General features: G+C 35.1%; 1 protein-coding gene across 4 annotated transcripts in view; it reads left to right on the forward strand.

The window, feature by feature from the left end:
- RNF19A (ring finger protein 19A, RBR E3 ubiquitin protein ligase) overlaps positions 1–19,949 on the forward strand; it is a 53,859-nt gene extending 33,910 nt beyond the window's left edge. For 3 of the 4 annotated variants that reach the window (XM_004370731.2, XM_023726038.1, XM_023726037.1), the window contains 8 exons: positions 600–808; positions 6,758–6,902; positions 7,554–7,716; positions 10,882–10,996; positions 11,528–11,689; positions 14,883–15,096; positions 16,688–16,831; positions 17,748–19,949. In XM_004370731.2, coding sequence (XP_004370788.1) covers positions 600–808; positions 6,758–6,902; positions 7,554–7,716; positions 10,882–10,996; positions 11,528–11,689; positions 14,883–15,096; positions 16,688–16,831; positions 17,748–18,438 — 1,843 coding nt within the window. In that variant the 3' untranslated portion in view covers positions 18,439–19,949. The remainder of the gene's footprint in view (positions 1–599; positions 809–6,757; positions 6,903–7,553; positions 7,717–10,881; positions 10,997–11,527; positions 11,690–14,882; positions 15,097–16,687; positions 16,832–17,747) is intronic. The other variant, XM_023726039.1, reaches the window with a different exon arrangement.
- The last annotated feature ends 1,562 nt before the right edge of the window (positions 19,950–21,511 follow it).

The raw sequence follows: 21,511 nt of genomic DNA on the forward strand, positions 1-21,511 counted from the left end.
ATAATACTAATTCAGTATAATTTGTATAAAATTGGGATTGAGCTATATATAGTTTGGTGTCCTGCTTTTTATGTTTAGCATATCGTGAGTATTCTCTTGTGTCCTAAAATTTCTTTCAAAATATCAGAACTATATAATCTACTAAATGAATGTATCCATTTCTGAAATCATTTTCTTTGTTGTGATAACTTAGCATTTTACTGTGTATTTGGATATCCTTTGTGATGGGCTCCTAGAAGTGGAATTATTTGGGTCACTTGATATATATTGCCAAATAGTTTTCAAAAAAATGTGGTACCAGTATATATTGCCAAAAGTGTTCATTTCACCATATTCCACCAGATTTGAATGTAATTTTTCCCTTGTAAATACTAAGTTAAAAACAAAAAGTCAGACTTTTAAAATGTTTCTTGGCTATTTGTCTTCATTTGTGAAGTTCATTTTTCCTCCTATTATTTATATTGGTGAGATAGACTATTTGCTAATGCATAAATGTAAAATATGTTACAGTAATAACATTTTAGTTGGATAATTTTTCTAGTTAATGAATATCTCTTGTTTTACATCACATTTTCAGTCTTTTTTCTTGCTCTTTCAAGATATGCTGTGATAGCATTTGGATGTGCTAGCTGTCCAAAATTAACTTGTGGGCGAGAAGGCTGTGGAACAGAGTTTTGCTACCACTGTAAACAGATTTGGCATCCTAACCAGACCTGTGATGCTGCCCGACAAGAGAGAGCCCAGAGTTTACGTTTGAGAACTATACGATCTTCGTCCATTAGTTATAGCCAGGAATCTGGAGCAGCAGGTATTTATGTCTAACTTTTACTGATAAAATATTTGACACATACAGAACACTAGTTCTTTTAATAAAATATATTTAGTGTTTAGCTGCTGTTATCTCGTATCCTCCCTTCAGTTTTCAGAAGTGTTTTATGTGTTACCATTTCTGTCCCAGAAGCACTCATTTTTTTCTGTGGAAGAAAGTGGTGTTGAGATTGAAAAGATATTACTGTCAAAAAAAAAAGCAAAAGAGTGTCATGATGATTTATATAACTAGTAGCCAAAAATGGTTTGAAATTTTTATAAAGGTGTTTTAGACAAAGTTTAGCAAATATTTTTAATAAAATATTAATTTTGAAATATCACCTTCAGATTATTTTTAATTGTATAAATATCACAAAATTACTGAGTTAAAGCAGTATTTATTCTTAGAATGCTTTTCTTTTACATGTTTTGTGAAATGCATTTCTTACTTGCTGAAGTTTCATCCAATCCCAGGATCAAGGGTACAAAATTATACAGGCAGTCCCTGGGTTACGAGCCAAGATCCATTCCTAACTGTATCTTTATGTCAAGTTTGTAGGTAAGTTGGAGCAGGTGTATACAGTTCTTATTAAGCCTTACTTTAGTGCAAGAAAAGACTCGAAGCCTTCTCAATAATTTTAAAAGCTGCTCATGCAGCAAGTGAAGGTGATTGTGATGAAGAATTTGTTGTGAGTAGAGATTGGTTCGGTCATTTCAAAGTGAGGGCAAATTTACATAACATTAAAGGGCATGTGGGACTTATCTGTAAGTCCACATTCTTAAACCCAGGGACTGCCTATATCTTAGTAGAGAAGACACTAAGAACGTTAAGGTGTCTTTGGCCATGAACTTAAAAGTTATGGGGGGACCTGTACATTAAGAAAGTATGCATCTCATCCCAACAGTTTTAATTTATTTTTCATGAACATCTTAAAGTTCCTTGAATAAAATTTTAAAAATTAATATCTAATGTTCACAGACTTCTGATTGCTTATTGAAATTTTAATCCTTTTTAGAAAAATTAGTTTTTGTGATTGTGAAGGGCAAAACTTGGAAAATACAGTAATTTATTAAGAAAATAATTTACCTTGCTACCAGCAGTATATTGAAATAATCTTTTGCTTAATTCTGCTAGAAAAATGGTCTTATTAAAATTTAACATGGAAGTTTCAACATTTCATAATGTCCATGGATTTTTATGCTTGTTTGGTTACTGGCCTATTTCTGTTTTCTGTCTCCAAGATTTTGGGTGGAACCCAAAGGTATTAGTAATAATTTGTAGGTATGAGTCTCAAAGCAGTTCACAGAGGACTTGACTATACCTAAACTGTCCCCTGAGGAGTCAGCAGTAGTAGCCATTGGGTAGTTCACTTGGAAAGATAACGCTCCTCTCTCAGGTGTAGGGGGTGGGTATTTATTAGTCATAGGACACACAAACATATATTGAGTAAGAGAATAGATTCTGGAGTTAGACTTCCTGGACTCAAATCTAAACTTCTCTACTTATTCTCTGTTACCTTGAGCAAGGTACTTGCCTCATCTGTAAAATGAAGATACTAGTAATACTTATTTCCGTAGGGCTAAAACATTTCCTGACTCATACTAAGTGATCTCTGTGAGGTAGGAAACTAGAGTCTCCTGACAGAGATTTTAGTATGCCTGGGTGTTCATTTTAGAGAACGACAAGAGAGATGGCTTTTGTTATCATTTCTTAAATAAACGTCATGATTTGGAGCAACCATCTAAGATACAACTGTTGGTCTCTAGTCATCTGGAGCAAAAGAGAAGGAAGGAAACCAAGGGCTCAAAGAAGAAACTAGTCCACAGGACTAATAGCCTGCATGAACCACAACCTTTTCTAACGTGAGACCAGAAGAACTACATGGTGACCCCTGGCTACCATAACCAACTGTTCTGACCAGGGACGCAATAGAAGGTCGCGGATAGAATGGGAGAAAAAGGTAGAACAAAATTCAGATTCCTAAAAAAGGCCAGTCCTACTGGACAGGTAGATACTAGAGGAGTCCCCAAGACTATCTCCCTAAGATACCCTTTGAGGTTGGCACTAAAGCTACTCCTAGAGGTCACTTTTCAGCCAAATAATAGATTGGCTTATAAAATAAACAGTATCACCCATGAGTAATTTGCTCTCTTAAACAATCAACTGTATGAAACCAAACGGTCAACACTTACTCAAAAACAAAGATGAGAAGGCAAGGAGGGAAAGGGAAGCTAGATCAGCGGAAACAGAACAAACAGAATGGAAATAATGAGAATGCTGACACATTGTGAAAATTGTAACCAATGTCACGGAACAATTTGTATAAAAATGGTTAAACAGGAATCTAATTTGCTGTATAAACTTTCACCAAAAAGACAGTAAAATGTTATTTTAAAAAAAAATCATGATTTAGTCTTCCAAATAAATATTTGTCTTCTTCAAAGCAATTACCATGGGAGGTTTTATCTTTATTTCAGCAGTGCTACTGTGGAATGCCTTATTGTTCATAACCTTTAGATCGTCATACATTCTTTTAAATTATCCTTTTAATGTCAATTTGATTTTTGGAAATGATTGAAAGTTTCTTTGGAGCTAACTAAGTCTAACAACTAGAGTATCATACTAGGTTGAGTCACTGGTTTGGGATAGATCCAGACTAACGTGACTAATATGATCATGAGAGTGATTTTTTTATATAAAGTAGCTTTGAAGATGATTCTGAAAGAAAAAGTTCCCAAATGATTTGAGCCAAAACCAGCATTGTTGGAATAAATATAGCTTCCCAAGTTGATTATTTAAAAAAAATAAACTTCATTTGGAATTTGTTCCATGTTTGTTTACAAAATCTTATCTCAAGATAAGATTTAAAATTTAAAATCTAAATTTAAAGTACAGTCAGCCCTTCGTATCCGGGGGTTCTGCAACCACGGATTCAACCAACTGTGGATCAAAAATATTAGGAAAAAGAAAGTTCCAAAAAAAGCAAAACTTGAATTTGCCACATGCCAAGCAGGATGCTGAATCGACACAGATGAAATGATGTGTAGCTACACCCTGCTGTAGCCTCCCACCATTTCACAGATCCTCAGTCTCTCTGCAGTACTGTACAACAACTGTTTACATAGTATTAGGTATTATAAGTAATCCAGAGATGATTTAAAGTATACAGCAGGATGTGTGTAGGTTATATGCAAATACTGCCCCATTTTATTTGAAGGACTTGAGCATCCTTGGATTTTGGTATCTGCAGGGGATTCTGGAACCAATCCCCAGCAGATACCGAGGGATAACTGTACATGCGTTTTTACTTACCCATAACCTCTTGCCCTCGAGTCAATTCTGACCCATAGCGACCCTATAGGGCATAGTAGAACTGCCCCATAAGGTTTCCAGGGAGCAGCTGGTGTATTCGAACTACCGACCTTTTGGCTAGCAGCCAAATGCTTAACCACAGTGCTTCACAAATCAAAGCTGTCAGAACAAATAACTGTGATAATTTTTTTTGATATAATCTATAAAAAATTAAAAATTTAAACTTGGTTTCTCATTGACTTATGGAAAAAGGAAAATGGATCTACCATCTAAAATGATTTTTATTACTTTATGTTATTCCAAATAAACTGTGGCAGTCTTGCATCTAAGTGAGACTTCTTTCTTATAGCTACTAAGGGGTTTATGTAGTTTGAGTTACATTTTAAAGGAAGCACATATTTTTTGTTTTTTGTTACTATATTTTTCTCCTTTTTAAAAATGTAATATTTAATGGATTCCTCATCCCCATCTATAATCCCCTTCCACTACCACTGTTAACATTTTGTTGTAAGTCCTTATAGATAGTGTGCTTAGCAGGGAGGAGGGGAGAACATTTAAAACAAATTTTGAGAACAGTGTTTTGTATCCTGTTGTTTTTTTCTTAATATGACAATGCCCATATTATAACAGTAAACAGAAATATAGTAATCAAAAAAGACAAAAGCTTTACCAAACACTTTAAAGAAGATAGGAAACTTTTTTTTTCTTTTTTTCAGTATCAAGGAGCTATGAATTATTTGATTCTTGGGGAATGGGAGATCAATTGACAGTCTAATCAGTAAAACAATATAATTTAGCATTTATCGATTTTGAGAATATTTTGTGAGAAGTATATCATAGGTATACAGTGATTTTTTTTTCCCTAATTGTGGTTTAAGGAAAGAGACAGTAGACAAAATAGCCTTAATTATCTATACAGAGAATGAAAATATGTAGGTGTAGATATATAAAGAGATATAGCAAAAACACATTGCTCATGGTATTAATTCTCTAACATGTAATCTTAGCATTTTGAAAGGCTATTTTGTGTTTCCAGAACCATAAAACTAAATGGGAATGTCACCTTTCAGTTTGTTCTGAAGATTTCATGTATTAGAACCAAAGCCTAAGTGTCCATACTTCTACCTCTAGTTGGGGTATCTATTACTTCAGTATATACTGGAATGAGGAAGTTTATCAATCAGTATTCTGCTTAAGCAAATTATATTATTATTTCCTTAATTTGATGTGTTAGATGTTATATTAAGTATGAAAGCCAGCTTTTTTTCATTTATGTCCCAATGTTAAATTTTTTTAATGCAGACTTTATGTTCTTTGGACTATTTAAGTCATGACTTATGGATATTTTTAATTTTTATATTCTAGTAATTATCATTTGTCTTGGTCTGGCTGCATAGAGTTATCAGTTTGCTCAAAATTGCTTGAATCATTAAAACACTAATTGTGAGCATTGACCAGTTCTTAAGTTAAAAAACAGCTTTGGCCCTAAAAGAAGCACTAAGGAAACGTGAATTCACTGATAAAGCACACAGGTAAAATTTGACCATAAAACTTGTAGAAAGGAGAATAGAACATCGCTTAATGCTTATAATGTAAGAAATTGGAACAAATACTTTAATTCATTAGTAGCTCTATAAACTTTTTTTTTTTTTTTTTTGACTGTGTAGTTAGAAAACAAAGCTGGGTAATAGTAAGAAAAATAATTACAAGTTACTATTTAAGTAGATGCCAAAGTTCAAAATAGTTGTATAATTTGAAATAACTCTTACTCTGTGTCAGTGATTCTAAAGTTATGTACCACTTAATTTTGACTTGATACCTTTGGTCATTGTAGCCATAGACAAGGAGCGTACACCAGCAGCATTTGAACACTTGAATAAAAAGGACAAAACAGTCATGAGGATAACTAACAATAATTACATGAATTTTGAAACTGTTTTATAGTGTCTATAGTGTTTATAACCATACAACTCTTCCTTAACGTCTTCCTCTCTTTTTTTCTGTGTATTAATTCTTTTGCAAGGCCCGTCTGTTTATTGTATGAACTGAAATACAGGAGGGAAAACTACTTTTCTAAAGATACCTGTATTATTTTTACAGTGAGTGTAGTTGATGTTGCTTAGAAGAGAGAAATGAACTCATAGTGCTTTGTCTCTAGTGCCTTAAATTAATATCAGATTGTCGCTTCCCACTAGTGTTCATTCACTAAAGAAATACTATGTAGAATGTCTACATTTTAATTAAGTAGAAACAGAAAAGTTCTAGAACATGAAATGCCACTAATAGAAAACAGCTATGGGGTAGGGACAAAAACCTTGTTACAATCTGCCTAGGGCTGACCTTGTTTCTCCTTTTTCTTTTTATTCTTTTGTTATTCTTTGTTTTCATTGTTCTGCTCCTGTGTTTGAAAAATGTTTACAAATTGAAAATTTAATGTGAAATATGTTCCCTTTCTCAGTAGGGAAGACAAAATGCTTTTTATACTACAAATAGCAGATTAAAGCTATCAGTTAATGATCTATACATGTTAGGGTTTTTTTGTTTGTTTTTTGGCAGTACAATTTATATCAGTCTACTAGAAATTGTTACTTTTCGGTAATTTTTCATACTAAATAGGTTTCTTTGTTTTCCTAATAGCTGATGATATAAAGCCATGCCCACGATGTGCTGCTTATATTATAAAGATGAATGATGGAAGCTGTAATCACATGACATGTGCTGTCTGTGGTTGTGAGTTTTGTTGGTTGTGTATGAAAGAAATCTCAGATTTACATTATTTAAGGTAAGTTTATAGAAGGAGCTATTTATATCTAAATATAATTTTATATTATAAGGCAAAAGGACTTTTTTTAGAAAAAGTATTATCCTAAGCTTTTTTTAAACTTGGGATTTATAAAACTTGGGTTTTATTCTAGTTACATAGATTTAAAAAGAACCAAATTATCGTGCCAGTCATTTGGGATTAACTAGTCAAAAATAAGAAATAGAGATTTTCTTTCTTTCGTTAAATGATAAAGCCAGAACTTAATATCCTGTGGTAGGTAATAAATAGTTCCATTTAATTTTCTCAGATATGTAATTCCTCATTCAGGCCACTAAGTGAGTTTATGGGGCAGGGGGGAACTAGATAAGTGTATGCCTAAAACAGGTTTGCATTAATCTACTCTTTAAAAACTAACTTAAGATTTTAAGAGTAGTGGAAGACTAGGGATAAATTTTTAACCTGAATCCTGGCTATCAATATCCCTTTAGTATAATTTATGGTGGTCCTTACCTTAATTTGGGGAGGCTTTTAATTATCTAAGAATTTAAAGAGAAAAAAAAAATCTCGCTCAGTATGAGAAGTCTTCTTTTATAGTCATTGCTTTAATGCATTGTGTTTGTTGTTGATGTTTTTCCACAGTCACTTTACGTAATATTTTTTTCCCATTAGTCCATCAGGATGTACTTTTTGGGGGAAGAAACCTTGGAGCCGAAAGAAGAAAATATTGTGGCAACTGGGAACACTTGTTGGTGCTCCTGTAGGAATTGCTTTAATAGCTGGCATTGCTATCCCTGCAATGATTATTGGCATTCCAGTATATGTGGGCCGTAAGGTAAAGTGTGTAATTCCTTGTTGGTTCATCATCTTATTCTCAATCTTTAGGTGCATCCCTTTAGGTTCAGTGACTTATTTTGATTTGGTTTGGTTTTTGTTTGTGCATTTGTTTTTTAAGACAAAGGTCATTTTTAGTTTCTTCAATATAAAAGTTACCATTTTTTCATAGAATAATAAATTTCCAGTGTTTGGTAAGCTCATATTTATGCATAAAAAATAGACTTGCTTTAAAATGATCTGAATCTGAAAACCTTAGTACATTTGCATTACAGACCAACTTTGAGTACTAAGTATTGGCGGATACATACCTAACATTTTTCTCATGTGCATATCCTTATAAAGTCAGGTGTTTATAACTAAAGCTGATAGCTAAATAACACATGCCCTCAGGCAGAGAATAATTAGCTAGCTCCTTAATTGTTTCTGACTTAAGTTCAAAGCTTTTTTTTTTCTGAGATTACTGCTATTAGTATGTTGTTTTACAGATTCCAACATGTTTGTGAAAGTACACCAATAACTATTAATGTGTACCACTGACCTGTAATTAATGAATTATAAGTAATTAGCTAAGCAAATAATTTTTTGAAAGATTAATGAGATAACATATGAAGTGGCTAACAAATCTGCTGATGTCTAAATTAATAGAATCTCAGAATTTAGAAGTGACTTTAGAAGTTATTTAATTCCAACTTTATACCTGGAGCCCTGGTGGCACAGTGGTTAAGAGCTCGGCTGCTAACCAAAAGGTCAGCAGTTCAAATCCACCAGCCACTCCTTGGAAACCCTGTGGGGCAGTTCTACTCTGCTTATAGGGTCACTATTGAGTCAGAACTGACTCAATGGTAGTGGGTTTGTTTTGGGGTTTAACCTGCCTGAGCTGAATAAAGGATAGGATAGGAATAAAAAAGAAGAACGATTGTTGAGTCAGCATTGTGTAGTAGGTGTTTTATGTACTTTGACTAACTTTAACCTCACAACAACCTTTCAGGATAGATATTTTAACCTCTAGTTTGTGTGTTAGAATATTGAGGCTTACAAAAGTTTATGTAATTTATTTTTGGTTACACAGAAAGAAGCAGAGCTGGATTCAGATTTTTTAATCCAGATGCACAAATTCTTTATATAAGATCCCTAATAAATTTCAGTCTAGCCATTTGAGCATTATAGGTAAACCACCAACTCATGAGACCACCCCATTCTATTTTCAGATGGCTCTAATTGTTAGAAAATGCAGTCAAAACCTGCTTCCCTTTGTTTCCTTCAATTCTTGTTCTGATTTTGGGACTTCACTCAGGATAAGACCAATCCACTTCCATATAACTGCCAAATTTTTTTTTTAATATTCAACATATATAACTTTTATAAGAAAAAAAACAATACATAGTTTTTTTTTAATTAGCCTTGGGCCTGAAGACAGACATAAAAATTTATAAGCTAAATATTAATTTCAGAGAGTTTTAAGTAACTAAACTTAAACTTTTTTAAAGTCCCGAACATAGTAACTGATTATAGTAATTTTTCATGTAGTTATCCCAAGCAAGGTTTTGCTGAAAACAGAACTATAAATTCAGTTACTTAGACATAGAAGTAGAAGAGAAACACCAGTGTATTGTACATACCCATAAATGATTATAGAAGAAAGATTATTTACTTCATTGCTCAAGTTTTAAGTGTAATTTCTAGTCTCCTTTTTCCAAACATGAACCCCAAGTATTGCAAGTCAGTAAATTGGTTTCCATTGAAACAATGTTTTCAGTGGTGTTTAGGCCTCAAAACAAGCCTAGGAAAACCTATTAAGTTGATAAAATGTCTGAAAGCTGAGTCTTCATTTACAATAAAAAATAGAAATTGTGGCAAAATAATAAAACTGAAAAAATTAAGTTGAACCAGAAATAGTGGGATAATGTAGTTACTGTTATTGAACTTTGGTACTTAAGGATACAAAATTTTCTGGAAGACTCCTTTCTCCTAGCATCCTGACTTTGCAAGTCTACCTCATCAGTGTATAGCCTTGTCTTCTCTCTGCTTCAGTGTTGAGTTTCCTAGGAATAGGACTAGGGAGGAACAGAAATTAGCTGCAGTACTGAAGGATAAGGAAAGGTACCTTAGAAGGTATGCCGTTTCTGCCTGCATGGGTTATTTAAGGAAATGCATGGGCTGTTCCCTGGGAATACATAGTCATTGCTAGGAAACAGAATTCTGACTAGGAAATATATGTTCCTTGTTCCCATGCTTGCTTCGCCTGCCTTCCCACCCCAGTTTTTTCACTGTGCAGTATATCCCACAAGGTTCATTGTATTTTACAGTCCTTAAAATAATGACAAAATAATAGATTATTTGATTAAGCCTCACCTGTAATGTTGTTAATAAGTCAAATATTTCATTTTACCTGTAGACCTTTGAAGCAGAAAATGTGCTTTATTAGCTTTAGTCCTTGTAAACCATGAGAATAAACTATTTCCTAAGTTCATATAATACAGTAAAATCTCTGAAAACTGGAACCTGTGTAAGGCGGAAACCTGTCAGAGAAGGAAAACTCAAATATTTTTCACTAATAAAGAGTGATAGAAAAGTGGTAAGACTACACCCTGCCAAAGGCAAAAAACTTGGAATACCTAGAAAAACAAGGCAGTCCCATCGAGTTCCAGATGTCACAGGTTTCACTGTATTTCACAGGTCACTTTCATGGTGATATTAAAATATATTTATTAATACCTGTACTGTACAAAGATGCTGTGCAGATCTAATACCTGTTCTCTGGTAGCTGTTATTTTCTCTCTCTACCCCCTACTGTGAGCTGTAAATGAGAGCCAGCATCCTGAGTTGTTCAATAATATTTTTCTTTATAAAAAGGCATCTGAAAGAAAAGTGATTTTATTTAGTAATCACTGATTAGAACTGCTTTTTAAGGTCAATGAAAAGTAAACAGAGTGATATCTGTTAAATCAATAGTCTTATGCAAGTAAATTATTAATAAGGAGTAAATTATTTGTGAAAATACGGTTTAAGAACAATAAAAGGATTACCTTGAATTAGGACACTCAACTATAAAATTATGTAAGAAATCACTTTAAACTTCTAGCAAATATAAGGTCTGTTTCATCAAACTCAAATATGTATTTTCTCTTTAATCCCTCTCCTCCATTTTTATTTTTAATTCAAGATTCACAATCGATATGAAGGCAAGGATGTTTCAAAGCACAAAAGGAATTTGGCCATAGCAGGTGGCGTAACCTTGTCTGTAATCGTATCTCCAGTAGTAGCTGCAGTAACTGTAGGTAAGAAAATGCTTTAAAAATATTAATCATCTCAAATCTTATAACGGTAAAATTTTGTGAAAGGATTTTAAAAACAAGGCATTATCTTATTGTTGATGAGAGGGTTACTTTAATTTTTAATTTAAGGACAATTTAAGCAGAGCCTTCAGAAAGCCTCTCATTCAGTAACTGTATTGCTTAAAAGTATTGTAGACTCAAGAGCCTAGCCTCAGGGTAGTTGGTAAATTGTTAGTAGCTGATTTTCCGTCTACCCCTGCCCCAGTATAGTTCAGAGCTCTGTCACTTAAAAAGAGTAAAGTTCATGTCTCTTTATCTTATTTTTTCCCTTGGGTGTCCATCACCTGAAAGACTGGGAGCCTTGAATTTGCTTGTGCCCCTTAACAGCTGGGTAAATCCATTTTTGGCAGCTGTTTTGCCAAATCTTCATAACCCTAGCACTTCCCCCTGTACATGTTCTCTTGAAAAGACTTTCTAAATCTCATGTTTCTGTGATATATGTTTTGGTTTATGGCTAACTGAATTTCTCTTTAGGTATTGGTGTCCCTATTATGTTAGCATATGTCTATGGCGTTGTTCCAATTTCTCTCTGTCGAAGTGGAGGTTGTGGAGTCTCAGCAGGAAATGGAAAAGGAGTCAGGATTGAATTCGATGATGAAAATGATATAAATGTTGGTGGAACTAATACAGCTGTAGGTGAGTCCTTTAAGCAAAGAAAGAAAATGTAGTTTATAGTCTCAGGTGGCATGGGGAAGCTGTAGATAATATGCAAGTCAGAATTTCCATTGCTCTCCTCTTGTTAGACCTAATAGTGTTCATTTAGAAGTAGATCAGTGAAATGAACTGTTGAGGAAAGGGGTGTATGGATCAAAGAGGGTGAAATATTTCTGGGTATCTAACAAGTCAGAATTGATTCGATGGCAGCCAGCAACAATAGCAACTTCCATTGTGCATATATTGTCTTAGAAATTGTAGATTTTTCATCTTAAATTTGGCTTGTTGTTGTTGTTAGGGGCTGTCGAGTCAGTTCTGACTCATAGCAGCCTATGTGCAACAGAATGAAACACTGACCGGTCCTGCACCATCCTCATCCCTTAAAACATTACAAATCAGTAATAAAAGGATACAAAGAAGCATGTGGTTCATAAAAGAGAACTACAGATGGCCAATAAATAGAAAATATCTTCAACCCAATGTTATTCAAAGAAATTGAATTAGAGCACTAACTGGCAGAAGTTAAGAATAATGAAAATATTTTATTGAAGAGAATGTAAGAAAGTAGGCTTTCATAGACTGCCGGTGGAGTGTAAATAAATAAACTTAAAAAAATATTCTACAGTCTAGCAATTCTTGTTATATAAGAAATAATAAAAGAAACATCAGGCAGATATACAAAGATAAATGTGTACCTTCCTACCTCCCATTCTCTCTTGAACTCACTCCAGTCAGATTTTGGTCTCTATCACTGCAGGATGTCATCTCTACCACTTCACCAAAGCAAAGTCACCAGTGACCTTCATGTTACCAAATAAAGTGGTCAATTCTTAGCCTTCATCTTAATGTAACATTAGCATTTGACATGGTATAGACCATACCCTCCCTCTTGAAACATTTTCTTCACTTGTCTTTTGGAAACCACTACTCATCTCAGCATATCTCAATGGTCATTCCTTCTCAGTCTTTGCTGGTTCATTTTCCTTTCCTAACCTCTAAATGTTGGAGTTTCCCAGGGCTCAGTTCTCAGACTTCTTTTCTTCTTTATCTACACTTACCTAAATCATCCTAGGTGATCTCATCTATTAAACGGGATATAGACTGACCTCTCCCAAATTTATATCTAAGCCAGAACTCTCCCCTGAACTTTAGACTTGTATATATGCAACTCTCCTCTTTAATATGCACTTAGATGTGTAAAAAGAATTTCATGCTTAACTTGTCTGCAGCCAGACTCTTCCCTCTCAAACTTGTTCTTCCCTCAGTCGTCCTTATCTCAATAAGTAGCTTCTCCATTCTTCCTATTGCTTGAGCCAAATACCTTCGTTTATTGATGACTCCCTTTTTCTCCTCATAACCTGCATCTGATCTATCAGCAAGTTCTGTTTACTCTTCCTTCAATATTTAGCCACAATCCAACCATTTTTCTCTCTTATTCCACTAGTCCAGGCTTCTATCTTGTTTCTTGGACTATTGTAATAGCCTCCTAACTGCGTTTTTCACTTTCTCAGCTTCTGCTCAGGCGCAGATTATCTAATAAGGTAAGCACGGGCTTATTTGTGCTTCCTTACTAATCTGTAGTGAACAATTTCACGTTTTTTCACACATTAAAGATTTTGCTTCTAAGTATGGCTGGCCTCTGTCCCTCTCCCAACCCCACAGCACCTTCCTATAGAATCAAAGTCTCTCTTCAAATTTACAGTCACTGACAGGAGCAGATGACCCAGTAAGCGAAGTAAACACGGGCTTACTTGTGTTTAGTTACTAACCTGTAGTGAGCAATTTCATATGGGTTTCACTTTGATGTGGTGTGGTGACCAAAAAAAACCCAAACCCGCTGTCATCAAGTTGATTCCGACTCATAACAACCCTATAGGACAGAGTAGACTGCCCCATAGGATTTCCAAGGAATTCGAACTGCTGGTGAATTTGAACTGCTGACCTTGTGGTTAGCAGCCATGGCTCTTAACGATTATGCCACCAGGGCTGGTGAAACCAATGTAGTATCATTCACTGCAGATTAATAAGTAAGCACAAGTAAGCCCGTGCTTACCTTGCTTATTGGATAATCCATCCCCGCTTCTGCTCACTGAAGATCTTTTCCACAGTGTAGCTATAGTGGCACCTCTGAAATATTTAAGTCCGATCATGTCTTTCCTATGCTCAAAACTCCCCCAATGGCTTCTGACTGTACTGGGGAAAAAATCCAAAGTCCTTGTTATAGCCTGTAAGGCCCCACATGAACTTGGTCCCTGGCTACGTCTCTGAACTGATCTCTTGCCACTCTCCTTTTTTATACCACCCCACCTTGGTGTTTTTGAGCATGCCAAGCACTATCCCCCTTCTAGGCTTTTAAACTTGTCATGCCCTCTGCCTGGAATGCTCTTCCCCCAAATAATTTCATGACTTTCTCCTTCACTTCCTTTGAGTCTCTGCTCAAGTTTACCTTATCAGAGAGTTCTTCTCTGATCACGCTGTATAAAATGGCATACAGGCATGTTCACACACACTCTCATTATTCTCACTCCCCTTTACTCTGTTTTATTTTTATTTATAGCATTTATCACTATATGATTTTATGTATTGGTCTCCTGTCCCATTTCCTTCCTCCCCAACTAGAATGTAAGCTTCTTTAGGACAAGGTATTTGTTTTTTTGGTTCACTGTATCTGCAGTGCTTACATCAGTGTTAGGTATATATAGTAGAACTCAAATATTGGAGTTAATAAATGAATCTTTCAATACAAAGCATGTGAAAAGTACCGTAAGATTAGAATATAGTGTTATTAGATCTTGTAATAGCTTCTAGACAATTGGGACTGTGAGATATATCTAGAAATCAACTTTGGCCCACTCTTACCAACCCAGAGAATAATATGCTCTTTAAATGACACTGATTTTGAAAACTGAAACATAGTTTTCCTCCAGAGTTAGCTAAATTCTTCAATAACCAGGTTTAATCTTCTGTATTGTTTAAAAAATTAGTGACCATTTAGAATTGAGGGCTTCTCCCTGATCCAGCTCTGCTTGCTAAGATATTTCCCTTTACTCTTACCTTGACTCCAGAATCTTTTCTATTCTGTATATGTTTTGTACTTCATAATAATATGTTCTATCCAAGACAGGGGATATTAATAATCATATTTATTTAATTTCTTTGAAATATTTTCATTTAGACACAACTTCAGTAGCAGAAGCGAGACACAATCCTAGCATAGGAGAGGGAAGTGTTGGTGGTCTGACTGGCAGTTTGAGTGCAAGTGGGAGCCACATGGATCGAATAGGAGCCATTCGAGACAACTTGAGTGAAACGGCTAGCACCATGGCACTAGCTGGAGCTAGTATAACAGGGAGTCTGTCAGGAAGTGCCATGGTTAACTGTTTTAACAGGTAAGAAACAACAGTGTGTTTTGTTTTGATTTTTACCTTATGTTAACTAGAAATTAAGAATTAGATGAGGAGAATTTAGAACACAAATCATGATGATTACATATAACCTTACCGTGTCAGGGCTGAAAATAGCAATGTTAAAAAATGAGATTTTAACGGTGGGTAGTGAGTAAGATTTTTACTGTTTTTTGTATTTTCTGTCACAATATACCCAGGATGCGATAAAAACTAAGTCAAAGGCGTAACATTTGGCCAGTTTTGTTCACTGCCATTTGTCAGATTTTTTATTATTAGTCAGAGCTGGAGCTGCTTTGTTGGACACAGTTAAGGGAGTGCTTAAGCCTAGACCTTACCTCTAGGGGTGGCAACAGCTGGATGTTAGGAGGTGAGATGTTCACTGAAGCCAGGGGAGAACAGATTTGAGTCAGGGCATCTGGCAGTGCATAAACCATGGCCAGGATAGTCTGCATGGGTCCTTTTAAATACTAATGGTTATTTCATTCTCACCAAGCCTTTTACCAGCAGCCATATATAGATGAGTAGGAGAAATTAGCACATTTTATCTTCCTTTGTTTCCTCTTCAGTTCACTATTCTGTACTTCTTATTGATTTGATTGTTTTTAATTTTTATATTGTGAGGGTATGAATAAAAATATAAATTAGTCATGTTTACCTTATTTTTAGGTAGTTTGTATTTAAACACAAATTCTTTTCCTAAGTTATAGTGGTGTTTATTATTATCTCTTATCTAAAGTGTCAAATGTTATCTGTAGAACCATTTTTGAGGTATACGCCCAGGATTTTTTGAGTCACACTGAGTCATGTATCATGGTTGATAATGTATTCTGATTTTATGTTTTGCATTGACACATGGCATGCAAAATGCCACATTGTGAGTAAGAGTAATGGAGCTTATTTTTGTTCTTTGTGTGTGTCATTTTGCTACTACTTTACTTTGCAGATACCTTATTTTTCCCATTCTGTTTGGATGGCTGGTACTGTTCAGTATGTTGTAGTAGAATTTGAATAATCAAATATAAGTGGACTCCCATCCAAGTGCTAACCAGGCCCGACCCTGCTTAGCTTCCAAGATCAGACGAGATGGGTGCGTTCAGGGTGGTATGGCTGTAGACAGTAGTAGCTGTTAAATGAGAAACTATTTTGTTCTGTAAGCCTTCATCTTAAGTGAGAATAACAGCACAATTCGAAGAGCGTAGTCAGTGTCACTGAACTGTGCATGTAGAAATTTTTGAAATGGTGTATCTTTGGCTATGTGTATTTTCACCAAAAAAAAACGGTTGAGAAGTTAGAGGGTTGATATGTTGTGGGATTGTTAACCAATGTCATAAAACAACATGTGTACTTCTGTTTCATGAGAAACTATTTGTTCTGTAAGCCTTCACCTGAAGTACAATAAAAAAAATAAAAACAAATATAAGTGGAAACCTTAAAAAAATAATGTTTATTATTGTTTTTAAAATAGCTTCTCATTATGAGGGTTCTTAACAGAATTATTTAAAGATACATGTTACATATATAGTGCTGATATTACATATAATCTCAGTTTTTATCTGATTTGCCCCTCTTTAAGGTTGGAAGTACAAGCAGATGTGCAGAAAGAACAGTACAGTCTAAGTGGAGAATCTGGCACAGTCAGCTTGGGAACAGTTAGTGACAATGCCAGCACCAAAGCAATGGCAGGATCTATTCTGAATTCCTACATCCCATTGGACAAGTAAGCAAAGAATTGCTATATAATCATGAGAATCTGTTCTAGTAATTTAAAAAGACTTAACCATGTTGTTAGGTAAAATTACCAGTGAATAATGGATACCAACTATTAAGTTCTCTGGGAAAAGAAAATAGTGAGAAATTGTGTTAAAAGATTATCAGAGCTGGCAGTGCTTACTTTTTAATGATTTTAAATGTTGAGATGAAGTATTTTATATATTAATGATTATAGAGTATATACAAATATTTTCCAGTAATGGCAGAGCTTTTATTTAGTAAAGAAGTTCATTTTAGAAGAAGAAACCAGCCTTCGCCCCCTCCAAAAAAAAAAAAATTAAAGCATTATAACATCATGGGTGAACCTTGAAAACATTATGTTAAATGAAAGAAACCAGTCAAAAAATACCACAGATTGTATAATTCCATTTATATGAAATATCCAGAATAGACAAATAAAAGAGACAAAAAGTAGATTAGTGGCTGCATGGGCTGGGAGGAGTAAAATGGGTAGTGACTGTAATGGACATGGGGGTTCCTTTTTGGGGTGATGAAAATGTTCTGGAGCTAGATAGGACTGACAGTTGCACGACTGTGGATATACTAAAGAACTACTGAATTGCACATTTTTTAAGGGTGAATTTTATGGTATATAAATTATATCTCAATAAAGCTGTTCTAAAAAGAAAGTACCTGGAATAAGCTATACTATTTTTTTAAAAAATGGAAGTAAAGTCCTTTTATTCAAGTAGGTTGGGTTTTTTGTTTTTATTTTTAGTGGAATGTATTATGCATTAATTTGTTCTGAAAGCTTTTATATAGTCTTTTTAATTTTTCACACAAGACTCCGTCCGCCTTTATTGTCAACTGAATAAAAATAAAAAAGTCAAATTGTATTTATATTTGTTACTCTTACGTTTCAGAGAAGGCAACAGTATGGAGGTGCAAGTGGATATTGAATCAAAGCCATCCAAATTCAGGCACAATAGTGGAAGCAGTAGTGTGGATGATGGCAGTGCCGCCCGAAGTCATACTGGTGGTGCATCTAGTGGTTTGCCTGAAGGTAAATCCAGTGCCACCAAGTGGTCCAAAGAAGCAACAGCAGGAAAAAAATCAAAAAGTGGTAAATTGAGGAAAAAGGGTAATATGAAGATAAATGAGACCAGAGAAGACATGGATGCACAGTTGTTGGAACAACAAAGCACAAACTCCAGTGAATTTGAGGCTCCATCCCTCAGTGACAGTATGCCGTCTGTAGCTGATTCCCATTCAAGTCATTTCTCTGAATTTAGTTGTTCTGACCTAGAAAGCATGAAAACTTCTTGTAGTCATGGTTCCAGTGATTATCATGCCCGCTTTGCTACTGTTAGCATTCTTCCTGAGGTAGAAAATGACCGTCTGGAAAATTCCCCACATCAGTGTAGCATTTCTGTGCTTACCAAAACTGCTTCATGTTCAGAAGTTCCACAGTTGCATCATATTGCTGAAGAACATGGTAACAATGGAATAATTCCCAATGTTGATTTATATTTTAGTGATGCACTAAAAGAAACAAATAACAATCATTCAAATCAGACAATGGAGTTGAAAGTTGCAATTCAGACTGAAATTTAGGCCAATAAATGCTGCATAATAAGTACCACTAAACAGCCTTGTTTGGAGCTGGTTGAACTACACGTGACTAAGTTTCTAGTTACCGGCAAGAGCCAGGTTTCGTAATCATTTAATGCAGATGCATTTTCTGTGTTCAGCAAAGCAAGGTGTTTCATGTGAATCTTAGTTACCAAACTGAAATGAAGGCTTTAAAAGTGCATTATTATAAGGACAATAAATCTTAAGAGCAAAGCATGTTTTGTGTGTTGGTCACAAAACATGGGTTGAAGCGCATACTTGTGTACTTAGATAGAAATTTGGCTTAATTTATAATCAATATAAAATACTAATGCAATTCTACAACATTCTTATAAAGAAAACTTGATGCTTAGGGATAAGTGGTTAGTGACATTGTATTGAAACCACTAAAGTATACTGTTTAAAAGAACCTTGCAGGTTACTCTCAGTATATTATTTTCTTTGTAACATTTTTATTCATAACTGAGCATAAATTTCATTTTTTTCTTGATATACAATGTGGATATATAAAGCTTAATGCAGCCCATTTGCTACCACTTGGATACTTAGACACTTTGAGCAAGATTGTGGCAGTTTTTGCACAACTTTGAAATAGAAATACCTGGTACTCTATATATCTTGTATATTGTTGATGCCATCTTAGAAGAAAAGTGTAATGGTAGGTAGTTAAGTATACTGACAGCAACAAATAAGATATATAAAACTGCAAAATAAAATTCCAGTAGTTTATAAGTATTAAAAAAAAAGTCATCTTTCATTGAGGGGAAGTTTGCACCCCGTTGATTTCTTGGTGCCTTTGTAATAGACTGAGTTTTAAGGGCCTAGTTCTTTGAGGACTTTGCTGTATTGTTTTCCATAATGTCCTCTCTAGCCACCTTGGATTATATAGAAAAGTACAAGAAATAGAGAAACATGAATGTGATTAATAATAATGCTGAAAAAGTATTAGCCTACCAAAGATATAATGAGCTTTAGTGAATAACTTTACATAACCTCAGTTTTTAAACACATGCATATCTTTTTGAAATGTGAAGTCAAAGCGTGGTGCAGAGCTTGTACAAGTACAAAAGGAGGGGTCCACGTATGGTTGGCTTTATTTCCTTTTGCATTTGTTTATGGAAGATGTTCAACTGACATAAGCAGAAGTTGGCCAAAATACTGCCTGTACTGTTAACTTCCTGTAAAATTTACTCAAATAAAGCAGGATAACTTCAATGATAGCAGTTAAAATGTTCCATTTTATGTGTTTCTTTTAAGTATTGCCGTTATGGTGCTACTGAGTGTTTTCTTTGGTAAAAACAAAAATGCCATGGGCTGCAGTCTTCTTCCGTCACTTTTCCTCACCAGGTCCATTAATATGCTTATAACACTAGTGCCAGTTATTTTATTTGATAATGCTTATTATGACATCTGTATATGTGTTTGCATTCCAGTTGTGTTTAATAGTGAGTGTGTAAATTGCATACATGAAAATAAATGTAAATACTAATGTATCATTGTCTTTTCTTTTGTGCATAGATGTTTTTATAAGAACAGGAATATTCATTTGTCATGTGGTACCAAAACAAACCTGTTGCCATCAAGTCAGTACCAACTCATAGCGACCCAATAGGATAAAAGTAGAACCACCCCATAGGATTTCCAAGGAGCGGCTGGTGGATTTGAACTGTGGACATTTTGGTTAGCAGCAGGTCTCTCAGTATTGCAAGCCATTGGATGATTTTGCCTTCTAGTCTCTTAGCCCAAAGAGAAACATTTGCTGAACTTCTCAACAAACTTAAAAAGCAAATGTTAAAATTATCCTTTCTTTATGTCTAATTCTTGCCTTTCCCCCCAAAAGAAGCTGCTTTATTTAATCAACATAATTTCATTATTAAGTGAATGGGTTGAATTTAACTTAATAAATCTGTCATTAAATAGTAAAAAGAGATCAGTATTATAAATCCTCATCTTAACAGAAAATAAGTTCTTTTTTAAAAAAATTTTATTTTATTGTACTTTAAGTGAAAGTTTACAATTCAAGTTAGTCTCTCATGCAAAAATTTATACATACATTGTTATGTGACCCTAGCTATCTCCCTTTACTGTGACAGCACACTTCTCCTTTCCACCCCTGATTTCCCGTGTTCACTCAACCAGCTCCTGACCCTTTCCGCCTTTTCATCTCACCTCCAGACAGGAGCTGCCCATTTAGTCTCATGTATCTACTTGAGCTAAGAAGCACATTCTTCACAAATAGGATTTTATGTCCCATAGTCCAGTCTAATCTTTGAAGAGTTGGCTTCAGGAATTGTTTAGTTCTGGGTTGACAGAGAGTCCAGGGGCCATGCTTTCTGGGGTTCCTCTGGTCTCAGACCATTAAGTTTGGTCTTTTACTAGAAATTGAGTTCTGCACCCCACTTTTCTCCTCCATTAGGGACTCTCTCTTGTGTTCCCTGTCAGGGCGGTCATCGGTAGTAGCTGGGCACCATCTACCTCTGGCCTCAGGTTGATGCAATCTCTGGTTTATGTGGCCCTTTCTGTGTCTTGGGCTAATACTTGCCTTGTGCCTTTCGTGTTCTTCATTCTCCTTTACTCCAGGTGAGTTGGGACCAATTGCTGCATCTTAGATGGCCGCTTGCAAGCTTTTAAGACCCCAGATGCCACTCACCAAAGTAGGATGCAGAACATTTTCTTAATAAGCTTTGTTACGCCAGTTGACGTAGATGTCCCCTGAAAGCATGGTCCCCAGACCTGTGCCCCTGCTACTCTGTCCCTCAAAGAGTTTGGTTGTATTCAGGAAACTTCTTAGCTTTGGTTTAGTCCAGTTGTGCTGACTTCCCCTTTAGTGTGTGCTGTCCTTCCCTTCACCTAAGAGAATTCTTGTCTACTATCTAGTTAGTGAATAACACTGTCCCTCCCTCCCCACCCTCGTAACCATCAAAGAATATTTTCTTCTGTGTTTAAACCTTTTCATGAGTTCTTATAATAGTGGTCTTATACAATATTTGTCCTTCTGTGACTGACTAAATTCACTCAGCATAATGACCTCCAGCTTCCTCCATGTTATATTTCA

Source organism: Trichechus manatus, unplaced genomic scaffold, assembly GCF_000243295.1.
Source record: "Trichechus manatus latirostris isolate Lorelei unplaced genomic scaffold, TriManLat1.0 scaffold00009, whole genome shotgun sequence".
NCBI lineage: Eukaryota > Metazoa > Chordata > Mammalia > Sirenia > Trichechidae > Trichechus > Trichechus manatus.